Source organism: Mesoplodon mirus (assembly GCF_964341445.2).
Source record: "Mesoplodon mirus genome assembly, chromosome: 2".
NCBI classification, from domain to species: Eukaryota; Metazoa; Chordata; class Mammalia; order Artiodactyla; family Ziphiidae; genus Mesoplodon; species Mesoplodon mirus.
Window position 1 is genome coordinate 60112276 of NC_138977.1, and position 24470 is coordinate 60136745.

Sequence of the window (24470 nt, forward strand, 5' to 3'; positions counted from 1 at the left end):
ACTGTTCACTCTCTCTGGGCTTGTCTCTGCCTCAAGGCTGGCATCTGGCCTCCATACCTGGCCATTCTGCAGTCAGTTGTGAGAACTCACTAAGAAAACTCTTTTGAAAGTCTCACGCAACGTGCAGGAGCAACATGGGTTTAAGAGCCTTGTTCTCGCAGCTTCAAAAACGAGGAGGCAAAAATTGAGATTGAATATAGTATAGAAGTGTGGGTGACACCAAACCGCAGATGAGTTGATAGGCTGCGGGGAAGGAAGTGAAAAGTTCACCTTGTCCTTCCCTGTAACGGAGGGCTGTTGGTTTTGCAGAGGTTTGCTTTTAAAAAATTTTTTCATTCAATAAAAATAGCTCAGTGGGACAACACATAATAGCATTCGTGGAAATAAAAACTAGGAACCACATCATAGGATGTTCTGCTCCAAACTTGGCCCTGGTTCCCCAGGCAGCTCCCAGTTCCTTTTGATTTATGCAGCAGCCGTGGAGGCCCTCACCCCATCCCAGGTGGGGCCTGGACTTCAGGGAGGAAGGGAGGAGGTGGTCCAGAGGCATCAGCTGTTTCCCTGCTCATGAGCCAAGACCCTCGCCTCAGCTAGAAACTCAGCTTTGTCCCCTGTGTCTGCCTTCCGCACTGTGAAAAGTTTCCATCACAAAGGGCTGATTCAGGAAACCAAGGTTAGAGGCAAACGGTCTTATTTGAAAATGGTGAAGGCCAGCCAGGCTTTGGGCTTCCTGCATTGATTGCTCTCCTGGGGCCTGGGACCAGCCCACCAGGGTGGGGCGGGCAGCTCTGCAGGTTACAGGATGTGAAAGTGAGGACTGAGGTTAGGAAAAAGAATAAAAGGCTAGGACCAGAACACACCCAGCAGAAGGCCATGTGCAGTTCTCCTCTTCAGGGTTTCCTGTGGGTACACTGAGAACATTGTGTTCTGGCTGTGAACTTACCCGGCTGAGCCGGCTCCAGACTCCGCCCCTGGGTCCTAGTGCTGCCTCTCACTAGCCTTGGCCTTAGGTCACCTGCACCGCGTAAAGCCCAGTGAAGGACCCCAGGAGGCCACTTCCATTGTGCCCTCCCTACTGGGTGAGCCTCCAGTGACCAGAGTGTGGGCACTTACCTTCCCATTCATCCTGAATCATCTTCGACTTGCTTGGCACTGTCATGTAATAGCATCTCATGTTCCTCATGACAAAACCTCCTTCAGATGACAAAACTGAGGCTCTGGGAAATTGGGAGGAACAACCAGGGTCAGTAATTCAAGGTTTTTGGACCCAGATCTCCTGACACTTTAGGGATAACTATTTAAAGACCAGCACTTCAAACCCTTGAAATGAATGTAAGCCTTTACCTTCAAAGTTTCTCTCCAGATGAATTTGACAGTAAGGTGATTTCTTAACGAATTCTCCAAAACAGCTAAAAGCTCTGGCATGTGGTGTAGAGCTGACCAGAGGGAACTGGAGAGCCCAGTGCTCTCTCTGCCCTGTGCCTCAGCTCCCTGGACCTGCCACCAGAAGCCTATGTGCAGCCCCACACTAGGCCTGGATTGTTCTGGGCCTGGGTAGGGTCCTGAAACTCAGAGGCAGATGCTGGGCCCCAGCCCAAGTAGCCAAGAATCAATGGGCCAGAAGAGAGGGAAAGGGACTCAGGAAGGGGGTTGAACTCTCTGGTTAGAAGAGATTTTTGCAGTTTTTAAACTGGCTTCTGGATCATCAATTCCTCTACTAGACGGTGAGCCTCTTTTTCCAAGTCATCTTTGTATCCTGTGGGTGTGCTTGCCCTTGATAAACGGTTGTTGAATGACCTGAGTAGAAGTCACTCACCGGAAGGCCTTGCCTGTAGCCACGGACCACAGTCTTTCCCAACTGCACATTGAGACCTACTGTGTACTAAGTAAGCAATGATTGATAAAGGGCACACAATTGCTAAAAACAAATGTACAAACAAAGGAAAGGCAGCCATGGTGTCTACCCCTCCTAGAGATCACAGTCTAGTGGAAAGAAAGGCATTCAATAAGCAAGAATAATCCCTAGGTGGAGTCCTGAGTGCTGTGGGTGAGCACAGAGCAGGGAGACCTAAGAACATTGGGGGCCCAGGAAAGTCCTCGAGGGAGAGCTCTTCAAACTGAGAATCAAAGGGAAGTTAGGAATTAGCCAGACAGAGGAGCCTGGGAAAAGGAGCTTTAAGCAAAGGTAACAGTGCTTGTGAAGACGTGGAATTTAGAGATCAGGTGGCTCATTGATAGAACTGAGAAAAGTCTTCTATGTCTTCTGAACCCCACCAGTGGGAAATCTAGTTCTCACTCCAGGGGAGAACCCAGGCATTGTTATTGTCCATAAAAAAGGTATCCTACTACTTCTCTGTGGCCTTCCCCTAGGCCCTAGACTCCAAACCAGAGGTATCCTAAAAGCTGACTGGGATATATTTGAGGCAGGAAGGCCATGAGTGTGGCCAGAAGGGGCAGGTACTAGTTCAGGCACTGGGACCCTGGACTGAGATACTGGGCAAGTCACTTCCGACCTTCCTCTGGACCTCAATTTCAGGCTTTATGTATTCTCAGTAGTTAGCCTGACATTTAGACCTTCCTGAATTAATGAATGACTGCAGTTTCCATCTGGAAAAAGACTTCTTCCAATGCTAAGATTCTGGGTTTGAGACCCACAGTCAGTCATTTCCAGGATTCTTTTGGCAACAGAAGTGCCATGAAAGGAAGGAGGACAGTGCCCAGCACACCCACAGTAAATGTTTGTTGAAAGAATGACTGTTCTCCCTGAAGTCACTCTAAAAGCTTTGATGGATCCTTGCTTCTCTCAACAGCTGCTTTGATCTCCATCACTCCTAATCCTGTGCAGTCATTATCACCCACCTACTTCACAGGCAGACATCAGATTTAGTTGTGAAAATAAACCCTAGATCTTGCCTTTAGTGCTCCATCCTAGGGGAAGAAGACGGAAGATGACTGCAGGAAGCTGAGAGGCAGTGTAAGGAAGAAAGAGAAAGGCCTAAGATGGTCAGAGTCTGAAAATCAGTGCACATTCTCACGTAACACTCCCTGTCTTAGAAACCCCAAACCTGCCAAGAGCTCTGCCCCCTCCGGTGAACAGCTAGAACCCACCAGGGCTTGCTGGAAGAGCTCAGGAAATGGACAAGCGCTCCCTGAGCCACCACATTCCCTACTTGCCCTGAATCAGGCGCTATGGTAAGGGCAAGAGTTCCCAGCCGGGCACACCCTGAAATTCATTTTCCCTCTTCTGTGCATTTCCAGGCTAGCCCACAGAAGCCTGATTCATCCACAACCGCAGTGAAACATAGAATTAATTCCAGCTATACCCTGGGTGAGCTAGGCTATTATGGCAACCAAACCACTACTTACAGCATTATTTTGTTGGGAAAATGTGTTCTGAGCTCCAAGCAACCAAATTATAAGTGGGACATAGGCACACCCAGGTTCGAATCCCAGTTTTAACACTTCCTAACCATGTGGTCATGGGCAAGGCACCATCCTCCCCAGCCTCAGTTTCCTGCTTTGTAAAAGAATACCTCCTTTAGGATGTTGGAGTGCTGACTGACTAGACCCCTATGAAAGTGCCCCATGGCCCAGGGCAGATGTCTCCCTCCTGCCTGTCACAGGAACTTTTGGAGGGAGACCTGGAGAGATGACTCCAAACACAGTCCCTCTGAGGAGGGTTTAACCAGCTTGCATGGTGGCAGCATTACCACTGGGCTCAGTCTCAGAGCAAGTGTTTCTGAGATAAATGAGCTGCTGTCTTAGAAATCACAGAACATTCTTCATCTTTGACCTTCTCCAGGCTTGTATTGGCTTCTCTGAGCCAAGAAACTTCTCCTGCCCCAACTCAGCTCCCTCTCTCCCAATCACTCCATGAACAGCACTGTTCTGGTTTCCTTTGCTCCTGATCCTAGTCAGGGGCTTCGCCTCCAGAAGGGGCCAGAAGCCCTGGCCTTTCACCCAAGCCTGGACGTGAGCCCACAAGAACAAGCAGGAGGAGGGCAGAGACCCAGGCGGCACCGCCGGGCCCTGTGAAAGGCAGACTCCCCCTGCCGCCTTTGGCTTTGGCCCCTCCTTGCTCTGTTCGTTTCCAAGTTGCAGCCAGAACGGTCTGTACCCGAAGGATGGTGAAACAGCCAAGGAATCCGTAGGGTCCTAAAGGTCGACCGCCTTCCTTTCCTTGCCGTTGTTCCCAAAAGTTAAGGTTTCCTGGTCTTGGGCTCCTTGTCCCCTACCCAGGGTCACAGGCACTGTGGAGGTCAGTCATCTTGAATGAGCCTCCCCTACACTGCTCTGTGCTTCCCACGTTCCATTTCCACAGCCATCCTCACTTCTCCCCATTTGGAACCACAGAGCCTTCCCAGACCCTTCCCCCATCTGTCCAGGAGCTGCAGTACTTCTCACTGGGTCTCAACTGCTGCAGCCCCACCCCACCTCTTTATCCAACCCCCAACCCCATCCGCAATCCTGCAATAGCCAAAAAACAAAAACCTCTTGTGAAAGTAATATGAGCTCGTGGTAAAAATCCAATTTCCAGGGCTTCCCTGGTGGCGCAGTGGTTGAGAATACGCCTGCCAATGCAGGGGACACGGGTTCGAGCCCTGGTCTGGAAAGATCCCACATGTCGCGGAGCAACTAAGCCCATGTGCCACAACTACTGAGCCTATACTCTGGAGCCCGCAAGCCACCACTACAGAGCTCGAGTGCTGCAACTACTGAAGCCCGCATGCCTAGAGCCCGTGCTCCACAGTAAGAGAAGCCCCCGCAATGAGAAGCCCGCGCACCACAACGAAGAGTAACCCCCACTCGCCACAATTAGAGAAAGCCCATGCACAGCAAAGAAGACCCAACACAGGCAAAAAATAATAAATAAATAAAATTTATTTTTTAAAAAATCCTATTTCCAGTGTTTCTACAAAGCAAAATAAAGGTAACCTTACTTTTTAACCTGAAAAGAAAAAAAAGGTATAAAGTGAAAAACTAAAAGCCTCTCCCACCCCTCCATCCCTCAGAGATAACCTCTGGGGGCAGTTTTTCCAGTATCCTTCTAGATGTTTTCTCTGAACATGTAAGTGTGTGTCTGCAGGGGAATGTCCTCTGTTTTTCCTTCAAAATGAGATTAGAGGTTACAAATTGTTCTGCAGCTTGTTCTTTTTGCCTAACAACGTATCGGGCATTTTTCCAAAACTGACCTCACTCTTTTTAACACCCACATAATACTCCATGATTTGGATGTACTACAGTTTATTTAACTGTTATCCTGCCACAGACACTCAAGGTGTTTTTGTGTTTTTTTTTTTCAGTTTTTTTCCATCACTGTCTAACTGGTTCCCGGCCTCAGGTCTCAAATCTCTGATCTGCCTTCCACACCACTGCTTGATTGTAACACCAAGTCTGACTATCATTCCCAGCTCAGCTGTTTTCCTTGCGTTAGGATTATTCACAAGGTGTCTTATCTCCCCTCCTAGGTCTTAAGCTCAGGACAGGGTGTTTGCCTTGGGGGTCCTGACAAGGAGCACTAAGCCTGTCAACTCCGCAGTTTTTGAGCCAATCTCAGTGCTGCCCTGGGGAAGTAGGAGGAGGTTCTCAGGCCACATGGACACTCATTTTCTTTTTCCTATATATGTGTTGGGAACTCTGGGGACCTGGCTTTGTGCAGGGCACTGGAGCTCCGGGATGAAACAAATACAGACCTTGGCAAGCTTACAGTTTAGTGGGAAAGACAGGCATTGTACATCCACACAGATAAATACATGGATAATTACATATGGGATGAGTGCTTTGAAAGGAAACAACAGAGGAGAAGGGATGGGGCCACCAAGAGAGAGGGCCAGGGAAGCCAGCAGACCATGGGATCTGGTTCCCATTCCAGGCCACTTCCCCTTTAATCTTCTCATCTGACAAGAAGGGAAATACCTCTTTCAGTTTTAACTTTCTGTGACAATAATACATGCTATCAGAGTTCAGGGCAAGTAGAGTTCCCCACTGCCTGGTAAGGGTCAAGGGAGACTTATCACTGACATCACATTGACCTTGAGTCACAGGCAAGCTCTACTTCCATTCGATTCCGGGCCAAATACTTGTTGAGCATATACCATATGTATCTAACATATAGAGGTTAGGGGTGTGTGTGTGTTGGGGGTAGTTATGGTGGTGAGTGTTCAAAGATTTAAAATAGGTGACCTCTGAAGGAGTTTACAAACTGATGGGAGCATCAGACCCAGGATAGGATACTTTCAATATACATCAAGTGAGAAGAGAGCGACTCATCCACAGCTCTGGGAACTGAACTGAGCACTGGCTTCAAAGGCAAGCAGTTCTGGACTGGACTCCCTGGCCCTGCACTCCCCGGCCACGGAACATGGAGCTTCCCAAGTGTGCTCAAAAGGGGCTCCTGGAGGGCCCTGAGGTGAGACAAGCTTGGAGTGTGAGTCAGAAGGAGCTAGAAGGGCATCTGGGAAAAGTAATCTGTGTGAAGATGGGAGCAAGCTGGAAGGGAAGACACTTGAGGCCACAGAGGAAAAGCATCCCACGGGGCACAGGGCACCTGGACGAAGTCAATTATACCAGCCTGGAAAGAAAAATCCAAGCCAAAAAGAGCATTTTAAGGAGGGCAAGCAGCCCCCATTCTCCTTCCCAGGGGCCAAGGATTTCATGCCCTAGAGAGGGCGCCAGATGGGAGGAGACAGAAACCTGCTGTCGCCTCTGCCAGTCTCACTTCCACATCTATGTGTCTGTTTCCCTTTAGAGTGATTAAAAATACTGTAAATTATATGCTTACACTTTGTTGATGTTCTCTTTATGATCCACTGTACATGGTTGTATATATTTTGCACATCTACATACACGTTACTGTGCAAAGTTGTATCACAAAGCCAGGCATACTGTACTTTATGGAAAATTTAAAAGCGTTTCAGAGGTAATTAGAACCATCTGTGATTTTCCCCTCCTGGCTTTGGGAGGGAGGTGCAGCTAGAGATAGTCAAGGGCCAGCCCTGGGGGTTTGTGAGGCCAAGGTAAGGAGCCAGACTTGCTCTAAAGGCAGTGGGGAGCTATTAAAAGGTTAGAGAGGGAGGCCTTAGTGAAGCTGAACAAAAGTAAAATAGAAAGTTCCAGGCTCTCCTTGTTTCTATTTAAGATAACAGAGTTACTTCCACAATCAAAGCAGGAAATCCCAAACCAGTTCTGTCCACAATTCATCTCTGCCTCAGTTTCTCCATCTGTGAAGGGACGCCCCACCTGCCATAGTATGGGGCTGCAGGACCACAGGTCAACTTTGGCAAGCAATGAGGCCCATTTAGGCCGGCCTGGGCAAAGCCCAGGGACACTGTTGCCAAATCTGAATATCATTCCTGGCCTCCAAGGCTAACAAGCTCTGGACGTGGTGCATCCAGGTTCAGATCCTGTTCCTTGGGGCAAGAACTTGGTGAAGCTTCTGCAGGCCTATTGATGTCCTTCTTCCCTGGGCCAGAGACTCTTAAAACTTGCTGGGAGAATGAGGCAACACGCCTCATTGTGCAGCCCTCAGCAAATGCAGCAGCTGCACGGAGTGCTAAAGAAAAGCTCCCATAATAACCATGTGTGATAATAAAAAGATAAAGAGGCAAATAGGTATGTAGGTCAGCTCAAAAATAGCCACCCACCCATTTAGCCTGGGTAACCATTTGTGCCAAGTAGGTCCAAAGGGTTTTCTTCCTTCCCCTCCCAAGCTGATCTTCCCTGCTTTTTTATAAGGCTGCCTTAAATAAAAGTCCCCGGAGGCTGCCCGGGCAGTTCTGACCTGCAGCCCTATAGGACCAGGCACTGCTCCCTGCACTCCCTCCACCAAACAAATCCCGGGGTCAGAGGGCACAAGGGCTCTGCCTCTCTGACGTGGGTTCTCGGGCCTAAGTCAGGGTGTAGGGTGGTGACTCACAGACACTCCCCCGCCCACCCCCATAAGGTTCTGCGTGCACCCAGGAGGCCTCCCCCACCCCAACAGAGACGGCTTTGTTAGCGGACCCGGCCCGAGGAGAGTTACTGCCTCAGGGTTGTGAGGGCCTCCTCAGCCTCTCCTCCCTCCCCTTCTCCCCGCTCTTCTGCCCTCCCCAGGAAGGCGCCGGCCGCTCGCCCTGCCCCCCACCCAGCAGCCCAAGACCAAAGCGCTGAGCTCAGCATCTCTGCAGCCTGGCGGCTTTCCTCTCGGACGGTGGGAGGAGTCTCCTTCCTCCCAGGAGTGGGCAGGGTCAACGCTAGCCCCGCCCTTCTCCCCTGTCTCACTTTCCCTCCTTCCCCCCACCTCGTCCCCAAGACGCACGTTCTCCAAGTCACGTCCCCGCTCGTCCCAACACACACCAGGGGGTCCGTGGAGGCAGACGCCCCCTCCCCAGTCGGCTGCTCAGCATCTGTCACCTCCCCTGCCCTGCTCCCCTGAAGGCGCACCTCGGCCGAGGGTGGGGGGCGGGAGGGGAGAGGAGAGGGAGCAGGGGGTCTTCCCTTCCCCCATCCCGGCTGGCCCCACTGCAGACCAGCCACAGCGGGGAAGTCAATTCAGCTCTTGTGTGCTCCTCTTCCCAGAGCAGAATCTAGAAATCTAGATTTTTTTGTGTTTCTCTGCGTGTGATTTTTAAATACAAAAAGATTCAGCCGTAGCTTCTGGATTCCTACGCCAAAGTCTGTCCTTTGTGGGTTACAAACGTTACAGCTGGGGGCGGGGAGAGGCTCCTCTTTTGGCTCACCACTTCCCACATGGGCCCTCCTGAGCTCTCAGGGAGGATACCTGGAGGGAGGATGTGACAGAATCAGTGTCACTTCTGGGCTTGCGGTTGTCTAGCTGAAGGGGACCCCGTGGCGACAGTGAGCTTTGCCATTGGGTCAGCACTGCTGGGCCCTGCTGAATTCTGCAGGGGGAGGAAGAGCCTCATCAGATAAAATAAAGAGCCTAACCAGCAGAGAAAGTTTTCTGTCAATAGCTCCATATCGACTCCAGGTGTTCACTCCACCTGTTCTACACCACCGCTCCCCAACGTGTACTGCCCCCCTTCCCAGCCATACAGTCCCTTTGGCTCTCAACTAAGTGTCAGGGACTTGGAATCAAGGAAATCAGCCTAGATCTAGAGTCACGGCTCCAGCCTGCTGACTGGCTATGTGACCTTAGGCAAGTCCCTGCACCTATCCGAACCTGTTTTCTTACCTGTAAAATGGCACTGATGAGGCCTGTCTCATCTACGCTACGCAAATGTAAGCCTGGATTCAGGCTGTCCCCACTGTAGCAGCTTCTGATCATCCTTGTCATCCCCCCACCCCCGCCCCACCCCCACCTTGATGAACAAAGCTCATCCTGACCCTGCCTCCCCCCCTTTGATATATGGCAATTGGAAACCCTCAAAAAGCAAGAACACTGAAAGGGCTGGAACTGGGACGTCTGTTTCTACCTTCTCTGGCAGGCCTCCTCCAGATGGTCCACCACCCTATGGGCCGCCCTCCACCCCGGGAGTTTTAGAAAAGGAGCTCCATAGAACTTAAATCTTTTTTTCTTTGTTATGATCTTTGTGGAGGTTGAATAGGCCCTTGAGATTCTCTAGTTCTGGGTTTTCAAAACTGGGGTATGAAAATCCCAACAGTGTCTGAAGCCACAGGATAAACGCAGTGCATCTTTTTTGTTAAAAAGGGTTTTTTGGGGGGCAGGGAAGATCAAGTAATTGAAGTATTAAATCATTTTACGTTTGCTACCGAAATTAACACAAATTCCCATACACGGATAAAATAGAATGCAAGATTGCATTATTTGTTATAAAAATAATAAAATAAAATAATAATTTGTAATGAAAATACTGGATTTCAAAGACACATTACACTTCCTAGGTGCTGCTTCAGGCCACAGCTCAGAACCCTATTCATCTTTAGCAGCCAAACAGCCTGAACTCAGGTCAGCTGACTCCTGTCCCCTCACAGGGCCTGGGTTTGCCTCGGAAAGCCAGTTAGCCTAGGCTTTGGGTACTAACTGGAGAGGGGTGTCACCTCAGCCTCCCTCCACTTCACTGTTTTCTTCCCTCATAAGAGTTCAGAAGCTAGGATGGAAGAGGGATTCTGAGAAGCTGGCCAAACGTTGACCCCGCAGATGGGATTCCTTCCTGAGAGGCAGTCCAGTGTGTTAGTGAGAAAAGAGAGACAGTGCCCTGGAATCTGGATCTCTAGGACAACTCTGGCTGCGGGGTGGGGAGATGAGGTGGGGGAGCAGTGGAGGTCTGGGAGGCCGTCGTGCCTTTCACCACTGCAGGGGTAACCTGAGCTCCGGCAGGATACTCAGGCTACCCTCCTAGCTCCACCTTTGTCATGGTGGTTTAACAAGCCAGCCCTTGGTGGGGTTCCTTCTGCCCTTTGCCCTGTCCCCAGAGGAAATGACTTCTTGTGAAACCTAGGAGCCCATTAGAACTGGCTGGCTGTGAGCGCACCATTACCACATGTGAGCCTAGTCTCCACAGCTGTGTGCCATCTCACCTGCCCCGAACCCACCCCCAACCCACAGAGAGGCTGGGAAGCCAAGCCAGCGTTCCTTCCAAGGCCTACCTTTCTTCCTGACAGGTCAGTCTGCAGACATCCCAACTAAAGATAAGCGTCAGGACCGCCCAGAGAGCTTTGTACAAAAGGGACACATCCAGACCTACCAAATCAGAATGGGAACTGGGGAGGTGGGTTTCAAGCTCCACAGAAGATTCTAATTATCTATCAGGCTAGAAAGCCGCTAGTTGATGGTAGGATTACAGGACACTCACTGTGGACCTCAATTTGCTTTTCTGTAGAATGGCATTATATTCATTCCTTCGGGTGTAAGTAGATAATATAACTCAAAAGCTTCTTTGAAAGGCTGCACAATACAATGTATTGTTAGTATATCCATTTCAAAAAGTAGCTTCACTTGCAAAAAGATTCCCCACTGAATTTTTAATTCTCCCTCCAATAACACAGTCAAAATCCTGCTAAAGCCCTCAGCTGTCAACAGCTTTTCACAGCCTTCCTAGTAAACCAGGTACACTTATAATCTTGCTATTCTGACCAAGTTGTTTGTTGTTTTTCAAGTAAAAAAGCCACAGGAGTCCTGGGAACACTTTTGCTGGCTTCATTGTCCCCACGTGCCACCACCACTCCACCCTCTCCCCACCACCCGGGTGGCTCCTGCCCCCTCCACTCTCCTCAATGACATGTTTCCAAAGGGCTGTGGAGGCACCCCAAGCAGAGCCGCGCAGGCATGCTGTCTGGCCTTCAGGGGTTCCCATCCTGAATTCTGGGGTTCCCAGAAACACACCCCCACCCCAAGATCTGGTTTAACTTCCCAAACCCGACTGGGGCAACTTGCCAGACTGAGGTCCTGGGAACCGGTGCACAGGACAGAAACCACCAGAACAGGGAGGGGCAGGTGGCCTGGAGTGTGTGCTCACTGACTTGAAATTGCAGGCTGCTGTGGGTCCTACGGGAAGAGAGCAGAGCCTGGGAAGAGGCAGAGCTTCTGCACAGGCTTGGCTCTGGCCACAGAGGCTGGGACATGGGGCCTGGTTACCAACTCCAGAGGCCTGAGTCACTGGGGACATGACACTAGCCCACTCCTGCTGGGAGTTCAGCCATCTCCCCATCAGGGTCGTCTTGATACAGATTCCATGTTGCACATTGTGTCTATGTTAGGAGTGCTTTCCCCAGAAGACACATGTAAATGCACAGACTCGAATGGTAATGGTGCCCTCTGGAGTTGTGCAAAGGGGCATCCCTACTCCCACCAACAAGGGAATATAAACTTCAAAAGTATTTTGAATCCCCAAAAAAAAAGTATTTTGAGGAGAGTGACTGCTTGGTGAGTTCAGGGTCTCCTTTGGGATGATAAAGATGTTTTGGAATAGATAGAGGTGGTGGTTGTACAACACTGTGGACGTACTAAATGCCACTGACTTGTTCACTTTAAAAAGTTTAATTTTACATGTGAATTTCATCTCAATAAAAAAAATTTTTGAGTATTTTAAGGCACTTGAAGGGAAAGTACTAATTGCTTTAAAAGATTTCCCACAAGTCAGCCCTCTGCACAATGAACCTCTATCCCCAGCTTGCTGGGGTTGCCGACTATACCCAAACTGGAAGAATTAGGTTGCCTTAGAAGCCCACTTCCTGACCTGAGCTGAGGAAGAAGGGAAATATTCAGATACATCCAACACTCTTGGCAGCACTTGTGAGAAAGGGAGTAGAAAGGTAGCATGGAGTTCTTCTGAAGGCTCACCCCAAAGGCCACCCAGATCCTGAGAATCCAGATGTAGGTCTGCAGTTCTGGGAAAATCCACCTTCTTGCTTTATCCATTCATTCATTTATTCATCCAAGGAATATTCACTGAGACTCTACTATGTGCTAGCCACTGGAAGTTAAGAAGAGTAGAACTGGACTTCCCTGCTGGTGCAGTGGTTAAGAATCTGCCTGCCAATGCAGGGACACAGGTTCGAGCCCTGGTTCAGGAAGATCCCACATGCCGCGGAGCAACTAAGCCTGTGCACCACAACTACTGAGCCTGCGCTCTAGAGCCTGTGAGCCACAACTACTGAGCCCACATGCCCACGTGTCACAACTAATGAAGCCCGTGCACCTAGAGCCCGTGCTCCACAACAAGAGAAGCCACTGCAATGAGAAGCGCACCACAAAGAGTAGCTCCCTGCTCGCCACAACTAGAGAAAGCCCGCGTGCAGCAACGAAGACCCAAGGCAGCCAAAAATAAATAAATTAAAAAAAAAAAAAAAAGAAGAGTAGAACTCCACCCTCAGGAAGCTCATAGTCTGGTGAGAAGACTAAAGGGGAAACAGTTATTAACAGAGATGTGCGTGGGGTGTGAGGATGACCTGAGGAGGGGCACCTAAGGGATGGTGTATTGGGTTGGGCACTGGGGAAGGCTTCCTGCGGGAAGGGATGCCACAGCTGGGTCTCCAAGGCTGCTGGCGGGAGCATGTCCAGGCAAGCCTGACCTGCAGCCAGCCTAAGCCTGAGGGGGAGAGAAGCAAATGCAGGGTTCATAGGATCTTTGAAGGATTTGAAGAGGCCTGGCTCAGAGGCTAGGAGATGGAGCTGCCCCCTCCTTGCAAGTACCACTTTTGGGACCCCCCCATCCCATCTTCAATGCAGAGAGAGGTGTGTGAGATGGTAACCATGTCTTTCCAGCCCCAGCCATGTGGAAGGGATCCTGTCCTTCACCTCACAGGATGAACGAAGACCCTCCACCCTAGCTCCCCGGAGGGGCTAACAGATAGGAAACTCCCCTTCTAGATCCAAAGGTTCTCCTGACAGACAATGGTGCAGGGCTTTGCCCCTCTCCTTCATAGGAGTGAAGAGTTTCAGTGGGGAAGCCATTTAGTCCTCTACCCTCATCCCCCTGCAGCCAGGCCTCCTAGCAGGTGGTTGTTTACCCTATAGCCCACTCTCTCCTCTGGGAAAAACCTCCAGGGTTAAGACTGCCTGTCCTTTTTTGAAAATGATGAGACAACAACATTAATGGATTTCTTTTGAAAAGAAACAAAATTACCCAGTGCCCATTAACATAGCCCTTCCCCATTATAAAAAGCTGTTTTATTAACAGAATGAGACAGTGAATGAAAAAAGCTGCTTAGCACACTGCTTCCGTGATGGCTACTTATTGAATGAATGAATGATTCCTAGTAAACTGACCTTTCCAAAATGGCACTGGATTCTTTTGCTTCTGAAACCTCTATTTAAAAACCTCTATTTTTCTTAGATTAGTGTTCCACATTTTTCTGAATTTTTTTTTCATGCGGGGTCGGCGGAGAGAGAAGAAAAACACCCTAAGTCTATATATACCCTGCTGTCTCAGATGTCCCCAGCCCAAGTCAGCCTGGGAGGTGTGAATGGTCTTGATGGATTAATTCCCTGATCTTCAGTCCTGACAGAAAGACACACCCATACAGGTCACCCCAACTCTTTCCTTCCCACCTCAGTAAAGGGTGATTTCAAGAGGATGTCATCTACCCTCAGTCCTCCAAGCACTTCACCTAATTGTCAAGACCTGGTGTCTTTAAGGTCCCCAGCAAGTGACTAGAGCTTGGAGGATAGGAAGAAAGGGCCAGTGTTCAGGCCTTGAAAGCCCCAGCAGCTAACAGACCATTCTATTCTGCAGCAGTCTTTAAGATATCTCCTAATCTGAGTCGTCTAATTTATTTTTCATCCATAAATTTGTCTCCAGAGATGGTTCTCCCATCTGGAAAAAGGGGATGGGGTGCAGGGCTTGATTCTGGTCGTTTACAGTTCTAAGTCTTGGTTTGCCCGGAAGGCCCACGGGTCAGCCTTTTTCTTTTTTTTAATGGGAGGGGGTGGGGATAGCAGCGGCCGGACTCTTCCGGTGGCAAGTGTCTTCTGTCACGCGCAAGTCTGCCCCGAGGCGACGCCCGTCAGTCTGATCTGGTTAGGCTCTAGCCCACCCAGAGATGGGAGCGTCTGATGTAAGTTTGGTTCTCTCTTCCATCAGGATCCTGTGACCCAGATTGATCTATCTTTAAATAAATAAAGGTCGAATCCGTCCGAACCCCTTCCCACCGTCAGAAATCTCTGTCAGTCTTCGAGCACCGCCGTCGGGTCACATTTTCTGTGGCCCCTCCTGAATGACGAAACGGGGGATAGCGATTTCACTCCGGGGCTTTTCCGGAGATATAGGTCTTCGGTCCTGATGCAACTCTCCGGCTCTTTTACACAAAGCGTTTTGGCGAAGACGGGCGCTAGGACCCGGCGGACGCCCGGGGCCTCTCGGCCGCAGCGGGCGGGGGAGGCACGGCCGCAGCGGGAGGGGGAGACACAGCCGCACCTCTGTCCGTCCTTAGGGCCGGCGGGTGGGTCAGTGTGTCCCTCTGATATGGGTCCCAGCTCCCAGCTCCAGAATCAAGCGCTAGGAACCGGGGCCCATCAATACTCTTTTAACCACGTTTCCCAAACCCCCGCCTTGGAGGCAGCTGGAGACTGGGAGCGGACCCCCCCAACCCCAATTAATCCATCCCCTGGGGCTGTAGAGTAACAAGCGGGCGGGCAGGTGGGGCCGTCGGGAAGAGGGAGCACGGTGCCCGGAGCTGCCTAGTCTTTGGACCCCACCCCCATAACCCGACCCTTCGTAAGGAAGGGTTAGCGTGGGGTACGTGCGCGAGGGCCGGTGGATTAACGTCTGCTCCCTGCGCCGCCGTCCCACTGGCCTCCACTTGTGCGCCCAATTGTGCCCAGAGCTCGCAGGCTCTCAGACGCTGGGGGCAAACGTCTTCCCTGCTTGTTGCCCCCTTCAAGTTCCCCTGCCTCTTCCCCCGCGAGGCCGCGGCCTATCCCCTCCCCCAGCAATACGACCCTATAATAAACAAGTCTTTCCTAGATCCTCCCCTGCCGCGAGCGCCCTCGGGGACCTTGGCAGCTGCAGCCGCCGCGGATCCCTTTCCAGAAAGGGGGCGTGGCCGCGGCTCGCGGGTTTGGCCGGGTTCTTTCTGGGGCCCAAGGGGGGCGGGGCCAGACGGCTGTCACCGGGCAGGAGAGAACGTTGCGAACGTGCGCCCAGAGCCCATTGGTCGAGGTGGGCCACACTCCCGGGTATGGATTGGGCCGCGGCGCGGAAGGGGTGTGGCCTCTCCCCGCTAGTCCTTATAGGTCTCTCTGCGCTGGTACTAGGGACCGCGGCAGGCCGAGGGGGAGGTTCGGGTGGGGAGAAGGGACAGGTCCAGGCAGAGCTCGGGGGTTGGCACCAGTTCGCGCACTCATTCAAGCGGCAGTACGCACTTGTCCCAGTTCTACCTGACCGCAATAGCTGGTGAGTATCCCTTCTGTGTGTGCTGATCGCTGCGCGGAGAGGCCTCAGCCGTGGGGGTCCTAGCGCTCTCAGTCCGGAGCAGCCCCCAGACTGACGCCGGGCCCGCGCCGCTCTTGTCTTACAGCGTCTTCTGCGCTCCAGGACCCTGAGCTCATCTGCAAACGTCCTGGCGTCCGTCCTCACCATGCCTAGCCTTTGGGATCGCTTCTCGTCGTCCTCTTCGTCCTCGTCCTTGTCCCGAACTCCCACCCCAGATCAGCCGCCACGCTCAGCCTGGGGGTCGGCGGCCCGAGAAGAGGTACTCGGCCGCTGCGCGAGCCTGGAGAGCTCGGACTGCGAGTCCCTGGACAGCAGCAACAGTGGCTTTGGGCCGGAGGAAGGTAAGCCGTGGGCGGGAGCCGGACGCGAATAGAGGGGCCGGGGAGGTGAGAAAGCACCGCACTGGAAGGAGTCAAAAGCCACTTTGGCTTCCTATCCCATCAGAATCCGGATTGTGGAAGGAGGCGGGCAGAGGAGGGGCATTGAAGTATACGGTGCGAGAGTGGGGCGGAAACTGAGGCAGAGAGTGGGAAGGAGTGCTGCTTTCTTAGCAAAACATCACCTCCCCGTTCAGAGCTGCTCTAACTCCCTCCCCTGCGTGCTTTCCCTTGCAGACTCTTCATACCTGGATGGGGTGTCCCTGCCCGACTTCGAGCTGCTTAGCGATCCCGAGGATGAGCACCTGTGTGCCAACCTGATGCAGCTGCTGCAGGAGAGCCTGGCCCAGGCACGGCTGGGCTCGCGGCGCCCTGCGCGCCTGCTGATGCCCGGCCAGCTGGTGAGCCAGGTGGGCAAAGAACTACTGCGCCTGGCCTACAGCGAGCCGTGCGGCCTGCGGGGGGCGCTGCTAGACATCTGCGTAGAGCAGGGCAAGAGCTGCCACAGCGTAGGTCAACTGGCTCTCGACCCCAGCCTTGTACCCACCTTCCAGCTGACCCTTGTGCTGCGCCTGGACTCACGCCTCTGGCCCAAGATCCAGGGGTTGTTTAGCTCCGCCAACTCTCCCTTCGTCCCTGGCTTCAGCCAGTCCCTGACGCTGAGCACGGGCTTCCGAGTAATCAAGAAGAAGCTGTACAGCTCAGAGCAGCTGCTCATTGAGGAGTGTTGAACTTGGGCCTGGGGGGACGATACTGACCCCATGACAGAGACAGTTGAACTTTTGGGGTGCACATTGGCAGGCAGAAGCTGAGGGACTGCTGCCTGTCGTTAGAAAACTGACAACAGCCACCTGCGGGGAGGAAGGTCAAGGTGAGGGGAACACAGTGTTTCCCTAGGAAGCTGAGGTGTGGACAGGTGGCTCCCACTTGGGCTCACACGCCGCCCCTCAGTACTGTAGCATGAAACAAAGGCTTAGGGGCCAACCAGGCTTCTGGCTGGATGTGTATGTAGCATGTACCTTATTATTTTTATTGTTACTGACAGTTAAGACAACAGTGGTGTGACAGAGCCATGAGAGCAGCTGGGCTGCACTGGCATCTGCAAGGGATGTGTGCTCACGGTAGCCGGCTCTGGTGGGGGGGGAGGTCATCGAGGTGGTTTGTGTATCTCATGGTCTGAAGGGACCAAATGTTTGTTCTTTGTTGTTTTTGTATCTTTTTTTTTTTTGATTGGAGCTTCACTACTGACCTGTTCTAGGCAGCTATCTTACAGACGCATGAATGTAAGAGGAGGAAGGGGTGGGTGTTGGGATCACTTGGGGATCTTTGACACTTGAAGAAAAAATACACCTGGGAGCTGCGTGTGGCCCATCCCCGGATGTGTAGTGAAGGGTTGAACTGTGAGGGGATGGGGCTGACTGGGGTGGGGGCTGGAACCCCTCCCCCAGAGGAGTACCATCTGGGTCTTCCATCTAGAACTGTTTACATGAAGATACTCGCTGTTCATGAATACACTTGATGTTCAAGTATTAAGACCTATGCAATATTTTTTACTTTTCTAATAAAAAAAAATCATGTTTGTTAAAACGGTTGTCTCTCATCAGTGCCATGAAATAAAAAGGAGGGGGATGGGTGCTGGAAAAGGTGGGTTTCATCACACTCTGGTGCAGCTGTGTGTTTCTCTGTCCCTTTCTGGGGCTGCCTGCCAGCTTGGTCATGGAGGTATGTAGACTGAGTGCCATCTGTGTCAAGAACGCTGGCTCCCTTGGCTCTGCTGGCTGAGGCTACCAAGGGAAAGCACTGGAAAGCCCTGGAAGATGGGGAGTGAGTCAGACCCCTCAGAGCCACAGTCTCAGTAGAAAGAGCTCACCTGGCTGCCCTGGGTTAAAAGGGCCTGGTACAAAGGACTCCTGAGCCCAAGGTCCTTACAGGCACTTAAAGGACTGCAAGAGGCTTTTTTCCTTGTGAAAAAAGGCACAGTTCTATTTGTTCTGCAGTGAAAATTACACATTTTATCTCTGGATATGAAAAGGCTAGGGAGCAGGAGCACTAAGAAATGGAGTTTGAAAAAGACAACTTGGTTCAAGCCTCTGACTAGACATGGAACCTAGGGCTCGGAGAGGGGCATGACCTGCCAGGCAGGAGCAAAACACACAACATACGTAGGAGGTGTGGTGAGGGCTTCAAGAGCCAGGAGACTACAGGCCTGTCTTCATGAATGTTCTCGGTGACCTAGACTCATTGCACTCTCTGGGCCCCAATTTCATTATCGGTGAAATTGGGATTGGGCCAGATGAAGGCCAAGGCCCTTCCCACTCCTCCCTCCCAGTGACTCTCAGCCAGTCCTCCCACACCAGCCTCTGGAGAGTTGTTATCTCCCTTGTTTCTCTTCCTGGTCTCAGACAGGCCTTGTTTGCCCAACTGTAAAACAGTAGTTCTTCCACTTGATTGTATACTCAAATCTCTTGGGGCCTGATTTAAACACATATCTCCCTGCCTTGGAGGAGATTCTGACCACATGTGTCTGGGGCAGGGCCCCAGGAATCTGCATTTTCATCCAGAATCCTGACACAGGGTCTTGAACTTTGGGATGGTTTAGAAGACTCACATCTCTTTGGTAGAGATGACTTGTTCCCCAACATGAATGAACTGTTTAGAACTAGATTTGAAAATGGTGGTAACAAGGAAGAGGGTGCCCAGAGTAGTTTTAAGAGCACTTACTTCTAAACACATCCTCCTAATAGCTACCCTGGGAGGGGTGGGTAGGGCGGGGGTTAGTGAAGTTTTACAGATTAGTAAACAGAGCCCCAAGCCCTTGAATGATGGTCTTCTTCTGACCATGGCTGACCTTGCCCACTCTCAGCCCCTCAGGGTGGAGGTGAGAGTGAAGCAGGCTCAGCACTTGGGTAGTATCTGGGGGCACTTTCCCAGGAATTGAGATCAGGACCAATGCTCATGGCTGTGCTTCCTGGACCCCCAAAGAGGAAAACAAAAAGGCGTGTCTGGCTCCAGAACAGAGTCTCATTGGTGTTTGGAGGCAAGAGCTAGATGGGGAGGTAAGCATTAACCCTCTCCTAGACCGGGAAGCAGTAAGCACCCTCAGCTCCTTCTCTTAATAATTTTTCTTTGTCTTCAATTTTTGTCAATTTGATTACTATGTGTCTTGGTGTGTTTCTCCTTGGGTTTATCCTGCCTGGGACTCTCTGCGCTTTCTGGACTTGGGTGGCTATTTCCTTTCCCATGTTAGGGAAGTTTTCGACCATAATGTCTTCAAATTTTTTCGCAGGTCCTTTCTCTCTCTCTTCTCCTTCTGGGACCCCTATAATACGAATGTTGGTGCATTTAATGTTGTCCCAGAGGTCTCTTAGGCTGTCTTCATTTCTTTTCATTCTTTTTTCTTTATTCTGTCCCACGGCAGTGAATTCCACCATTCTGTCTTCCAGGTCATTTATCCGTTCTTCTGCCTCAGTTATTCTGCTATTGATTCCTTCTAGTGTATTTTTCATTTCAGTTATTGTACTGTTCATCTCTGTTCTTTAATTCTTCTAGGTCTTTGTTAAACATTTCTTGCATCTTCTTGATCCTCCATTCTTTTTCTGAGGTCCTGGGTCATCTTCACTATCATTATTCTGAATTCTTTTTTCTGGAAGGTTGCCTATCTCCACTACATTTAGTTGTTTTTCTGGTGCTTTATCTTGTTCCTTCAACTGGGACATAGTCCTCTGCCTTTTCATTTTGTCTATCTTTCTGTGATTGTGGTTTTCGTTCCATGGGCTGCAGAACTGTAGTTCTTCTTGCTTCTGCTCCTAAGCTCCTTCTCTTGGATGGTCAGATTGAGGCTGGAGGAAAACTTGGGTTCCCACAAAGTCTCAGCTAAGATGCCCTTTTCTGAGGCCAGACTGCCTTTCCTCATCCTCACAGGGCTTGAAAATTCCCCCAGATAGGACAGAAAGACCCCAGGTTAGGGCTCTTAGGTCTCCTAAGATGTGGCAGGAAGCTTTGTCCTAGGTATTGGGCTCTTGAAGAGAAGATGGAACAGGCTCCCTTGTTGCTAAGACTGAAAGGTAATAACGCATATGAGACTTCCACATAAAATCCAATTTTGGAAAATGCTTTCAGAAATCGTTCTATTTAGCCTATAAACTTTGTATTGATTCCCTCCCCTTGTATAGGATTCCCTCCCTCCCTTAGTTCTATTTCCCACCCCAACAGAATACTACAGGAGAATTTACCATAGCTCCCTATTATCAGATTCCACTGTCTGCCTTTGAAGACCTTTGGTATCAAGCGCTATTCACCGTACCCAGGCTGACAGCCTCTACCACTCTCTACCCTCCCCTGGCCTGCCCCCTCCTCTAACCCCAGACTCTGCTCATTCCAGTACCCTCCACCAGGGATGTGATCCCTCTCTCTTGCCTGAAAACCCTTCCCTTCCTTTAAGGCCCAGAGCAAGTTCCAGCCCTTTTATGACTCCCCTCTGCCTCGCCCAGCTTCATCCTTCACAATTGCAATGTAGAAAATTGAGCAGTTTTCCAATCTCATTGTATGCACTTGTTTTGTATCCCACTCCTGGGTTCCCTTCAAGCCTGGCTGTCAGACTGCTTGATCATCTCCCTCTCCTTGGGCTCAGACAACACAAGATTCCCCCATCAGCCTCAGACCCTAGGCTAAGGAGAGAGGAGGGCAGGGTAGAAACACTTCATTGTTTTACTCTGCCTGCCACCTAGTTTAGAGGAATATAGAGGTCCTAGAAGGGAAGTGGTATCTTAACGCGTAAGACCACCATGCAGTAGAGTTAGTGAAATCTGGATTCAAATCCTGGCTCAGATATTTCTTAGCTGATGACCTTGAGCAAGTCACCTTCAGTTTCTCTTCTGTAAAATGGGGATAATAGTGAGGAAATGATGTATTCAATATATAAAGGTATAACTGGAGTTCACCACTGGCAGAGGAAGCCAGTGGCTGGGCAAGAGATGGGGGGCCTGGGCTGCAGTGGAGCAGGCACCCTGTGACAGGGACCACCTTTGACTGCCTCACCTCTGGTCCGCCTTTCCTCTAACGTTCAAAAGTCATCATCTTAACAACAGTCACGTCAATATGTAACCTTAATAAATTCTGGTAAAAAAATCACTGTGAGCTAATGTGCTCAGACTGCTTCACTTCTAAGTGGTATTTTTCTAAGCCCAGTGTATATTAAGCACCCTAGATAATGTTCCTTTAGTTCTACCTCATGTTTCAGAAGGAAATTTGAAGGCTCAGAGTGGCTCAGTGAGCAGGGCTGCAGGGCTAAGATGGGAAGTGTGGTCTCCTACCTCCTGGGCCTTTCACTCAATCCACTGAGCTCTCCTGGTTCCTCAGTTAAGGTGTCCTGGTCAGCCTCATCCTGCTTTCACTGCTGGAGGTGGCCAATGCTGCTGGGGCAGCCCAGTGGAAGGCTGAGGAAACATGAGGAACAGAAACCAGTCCTAAGTAATAGATTATTACAGGACTCTGTAATTATCCTGAAAAGGGGGCTCTTTATGAAGGAATCACAAATTAGAAAACAGCCCATTAAACCCAGACACGTCCATGCAGGGGCCCAGCTGGGGAGTCTCCATCTCAGTCCCAACAATGGGCAGCTGCATGGAAACATCTGTGGCCATGTGGTACTGATGGCTCTGAGGGCAGACACTGATAAACTGTCACTTGATTACTGCATTCATTCATTCAAACTATATATAATTAAATGGGTCCATGGAGCTGCTAGAGAAAGCCAAAGTAAGTGGGAACCCATAAGAAGCTGATGTCAAAATCAAAATTCTCTCTCTCTTTCACACACGCTCCCACATAATCACACACATACATTTACAAGCAAAACTGTGGGGCATAAGAAAAAAGAGAAAATGGGCACACACTCAATTTTTCCTATCCTTAACTTCCCAGGGAAAAAAAATCTAACAATATAGAGGGATTTTTAAAATTTTATTTTATTTATTTTTGGCAGCATCGGGTCTTAGTTGCAGCACGCAGGATCTTCGTTGAAGCATGTGGGATCTTTCGTTGTGGTGTGCGGGCTTCTCTATAGTTGTGACGTGCAGGTTTTCTCTTTTCTAGTTGTGGCGCACAGGCTCCAGGGCGCCTGGGCTCTGTAGTTGTGGTGCGTGGATTCCAGAGCACATGGGTTCTGTAGTTTGCAGCTGGCGGGCTCTAGTTGAGGTGCACAAGCTCAGTAGTTGTGGCACATGGGCTTAGTCGCCCGTCAGCATGTGGGATCTCAGTTCCTCGAACCTATGTCCTCTGCATTGGAAGGCGGATTCTCTACCACTGGACCACCAGGGAAGTCCCAATACAGAGGATTAAAAGTATATAAGATAAAACTAATTAAACTGTATACTTAAAATGGTGAATTTTATTGAATGTAAATTATACCTTAATACCAGAATTGTTTTTAAAGTATATATACACAAAAATTTAAGTGGATCACAGAACTAAACTATAAAAACTCTTAGAAGAAAATATAGGAGTAAATATTCATGATATTGGATTAGGCAATGATTTCTTAGATATGACACCAAAAATACAAGTTTAAAAGAAGATCAACAAGTTAGACTTTATAAAATTTTAAAACATTTGTGCTCCAAAGGACATAATCAAGAAAGTAAGAAGACAGCCCACAGACTGGGAGAAAATATTTTGCAAATCATATATAAGATAAGTGATTTTCACCTAGCATACATAAAGAACTCTTGCAACTTAATTAAAAAATGAGCAAAAGATGTGAATAGACATTTCTTCGAAGAAGATATACAGGGACTTCCCTGGTGGCACAGTGGTTAAGAATCTGCCTGCCAATGCAGGGGACAGGGGTTCGATCCCTGGTCTGGGAAGATCCCACATGTCTCTGAGCAACTAAGCCTGTGAGCCACAACTACTGAGCCCACACACCACAACTACTGAAATCCACACACCCTAGAGCCCATGCTCTGCAACAAGAGAAGCCACCGCAATGAGAAGCCCATGCACCGCAACGAAGAGTAGCCCTGGCTCACCACAACTAGAGAAAGCCCACTCGCAGTGACGAAGGCCCAATGCAGCAAAAAAAAAAAAAAAAAAAAAAAACTTGTGAAAAAAATTTTTTTAAAGGTATACAAATGCCCTATAAGCATTTATGAAAAGATGTTTAACATTACTGTTCAGTAGGGAAATGTAAATCAGCGCTACAGTGGGATACCATTTCATACTACCAGAGTGGCTATAATCAAAGAGGTGGATAAGAACAAGTATTGGCAAGGATGTGGAAAAACTGGCACCCTCATACATTGCTGGAGAGATTGTAAAATGGTAGAGCCATTTTGGAAAATGGTTTGGTAGTTCCTCATAATGTTAAACATGCAGTTACCATATGACCCAGCAATTCCACTTCTCAGTATATACCCAAGAGAAATGAAAACATATGTCCACACAAAAACTTATATATGAATTTTCATAGCAGCATTATTCATAACATCAAAGTGGAAACAACCCAAATGTCCATCAACAGATGAATGGATAAACAAAACATGATATACCCATATAACAGAATATTATTTGTCAGTAAAAAGAAATGAAGTAATAATCCATGCTACCACATTTGATGGGCCTCAGAAATGTTATGCTAAGTGAAAGAAGCAAATCACAAAAGACCACATATTGTATGATTCCATGTATATGAAATGTCCAGAATAAGCAAATCATAGAAATAGAAAGATTAGTTGCTTAGGCCTGGGGGACTGGGGGGAGTTGGGAGTGAATGCTAATAGGTATAGAATTTCTTTTTGGGGTGATGATAATATTCTAAATTAGTATATTCACAGAGTTGCATAACTCTGTGAATATACTAAAAACCATTAATATAATAACTGTTATATAATTAGTAATATAATAATTAATATAATTTAATAGGTGAAATTTATGGTATGTAAATTATATCAATAAAACTGTTTTTTAAGTACATGTTTTTCAAATCCATAGAATTGAACACCTAATAAAAGGGCACATTTTACTGTATGCAAATTATACCTCAATTAAAAAAATTTTAACACACATGAAAAAGTACATAAAATGAGCTCTAGAAGTTTTAAAACATAAATTATAGCTCCGTAATTAGGGTCCCATTTAGTGTAAATACGGTAAATTTTTCACTAAGTAAAGGAAAGCAAAGAGAAGCCATGAGCATTTTGGTTCAAATTTTATTTATTGCCTGTCTCTGCTAACAGAATGTCAGCCTACATTTTTTGTGTGC

The 24470-nt window shown here is 49.3% G+C and overlaps 1 protein-coding gene across 1 annotated transcript; it reads left to right on the top strand.

Annotated features, from left to right (window-relative positions):
• Nucleotides 1–15642: 15642 nt before the first annotated feature.
• On the top strand, nucleotides 15643–17797 carry DDIT4 (DNA damage inducible transcript 4). The gene is made up of 3 exons (XM_082645276.1): nucleotides 15643–15794; nucleotides 15919–16174; nucleotides 16448–17797. Exons 2-3 carry the CDS (start codon nucleotides 15979–15981, stop codon nucleotides 16939–16941), a joined length of 690 nt encoding a protein of 229 aa, XP_082501402.1. The 5' UTR covers nucleotides 15643–15794; nucleotides 15919–15978; the 3' UTR covers nucleotides 16942–17797.
• The last annotated feature ends 6673 nt before the right edge of the window (nucleotides 17798–24470 follow it).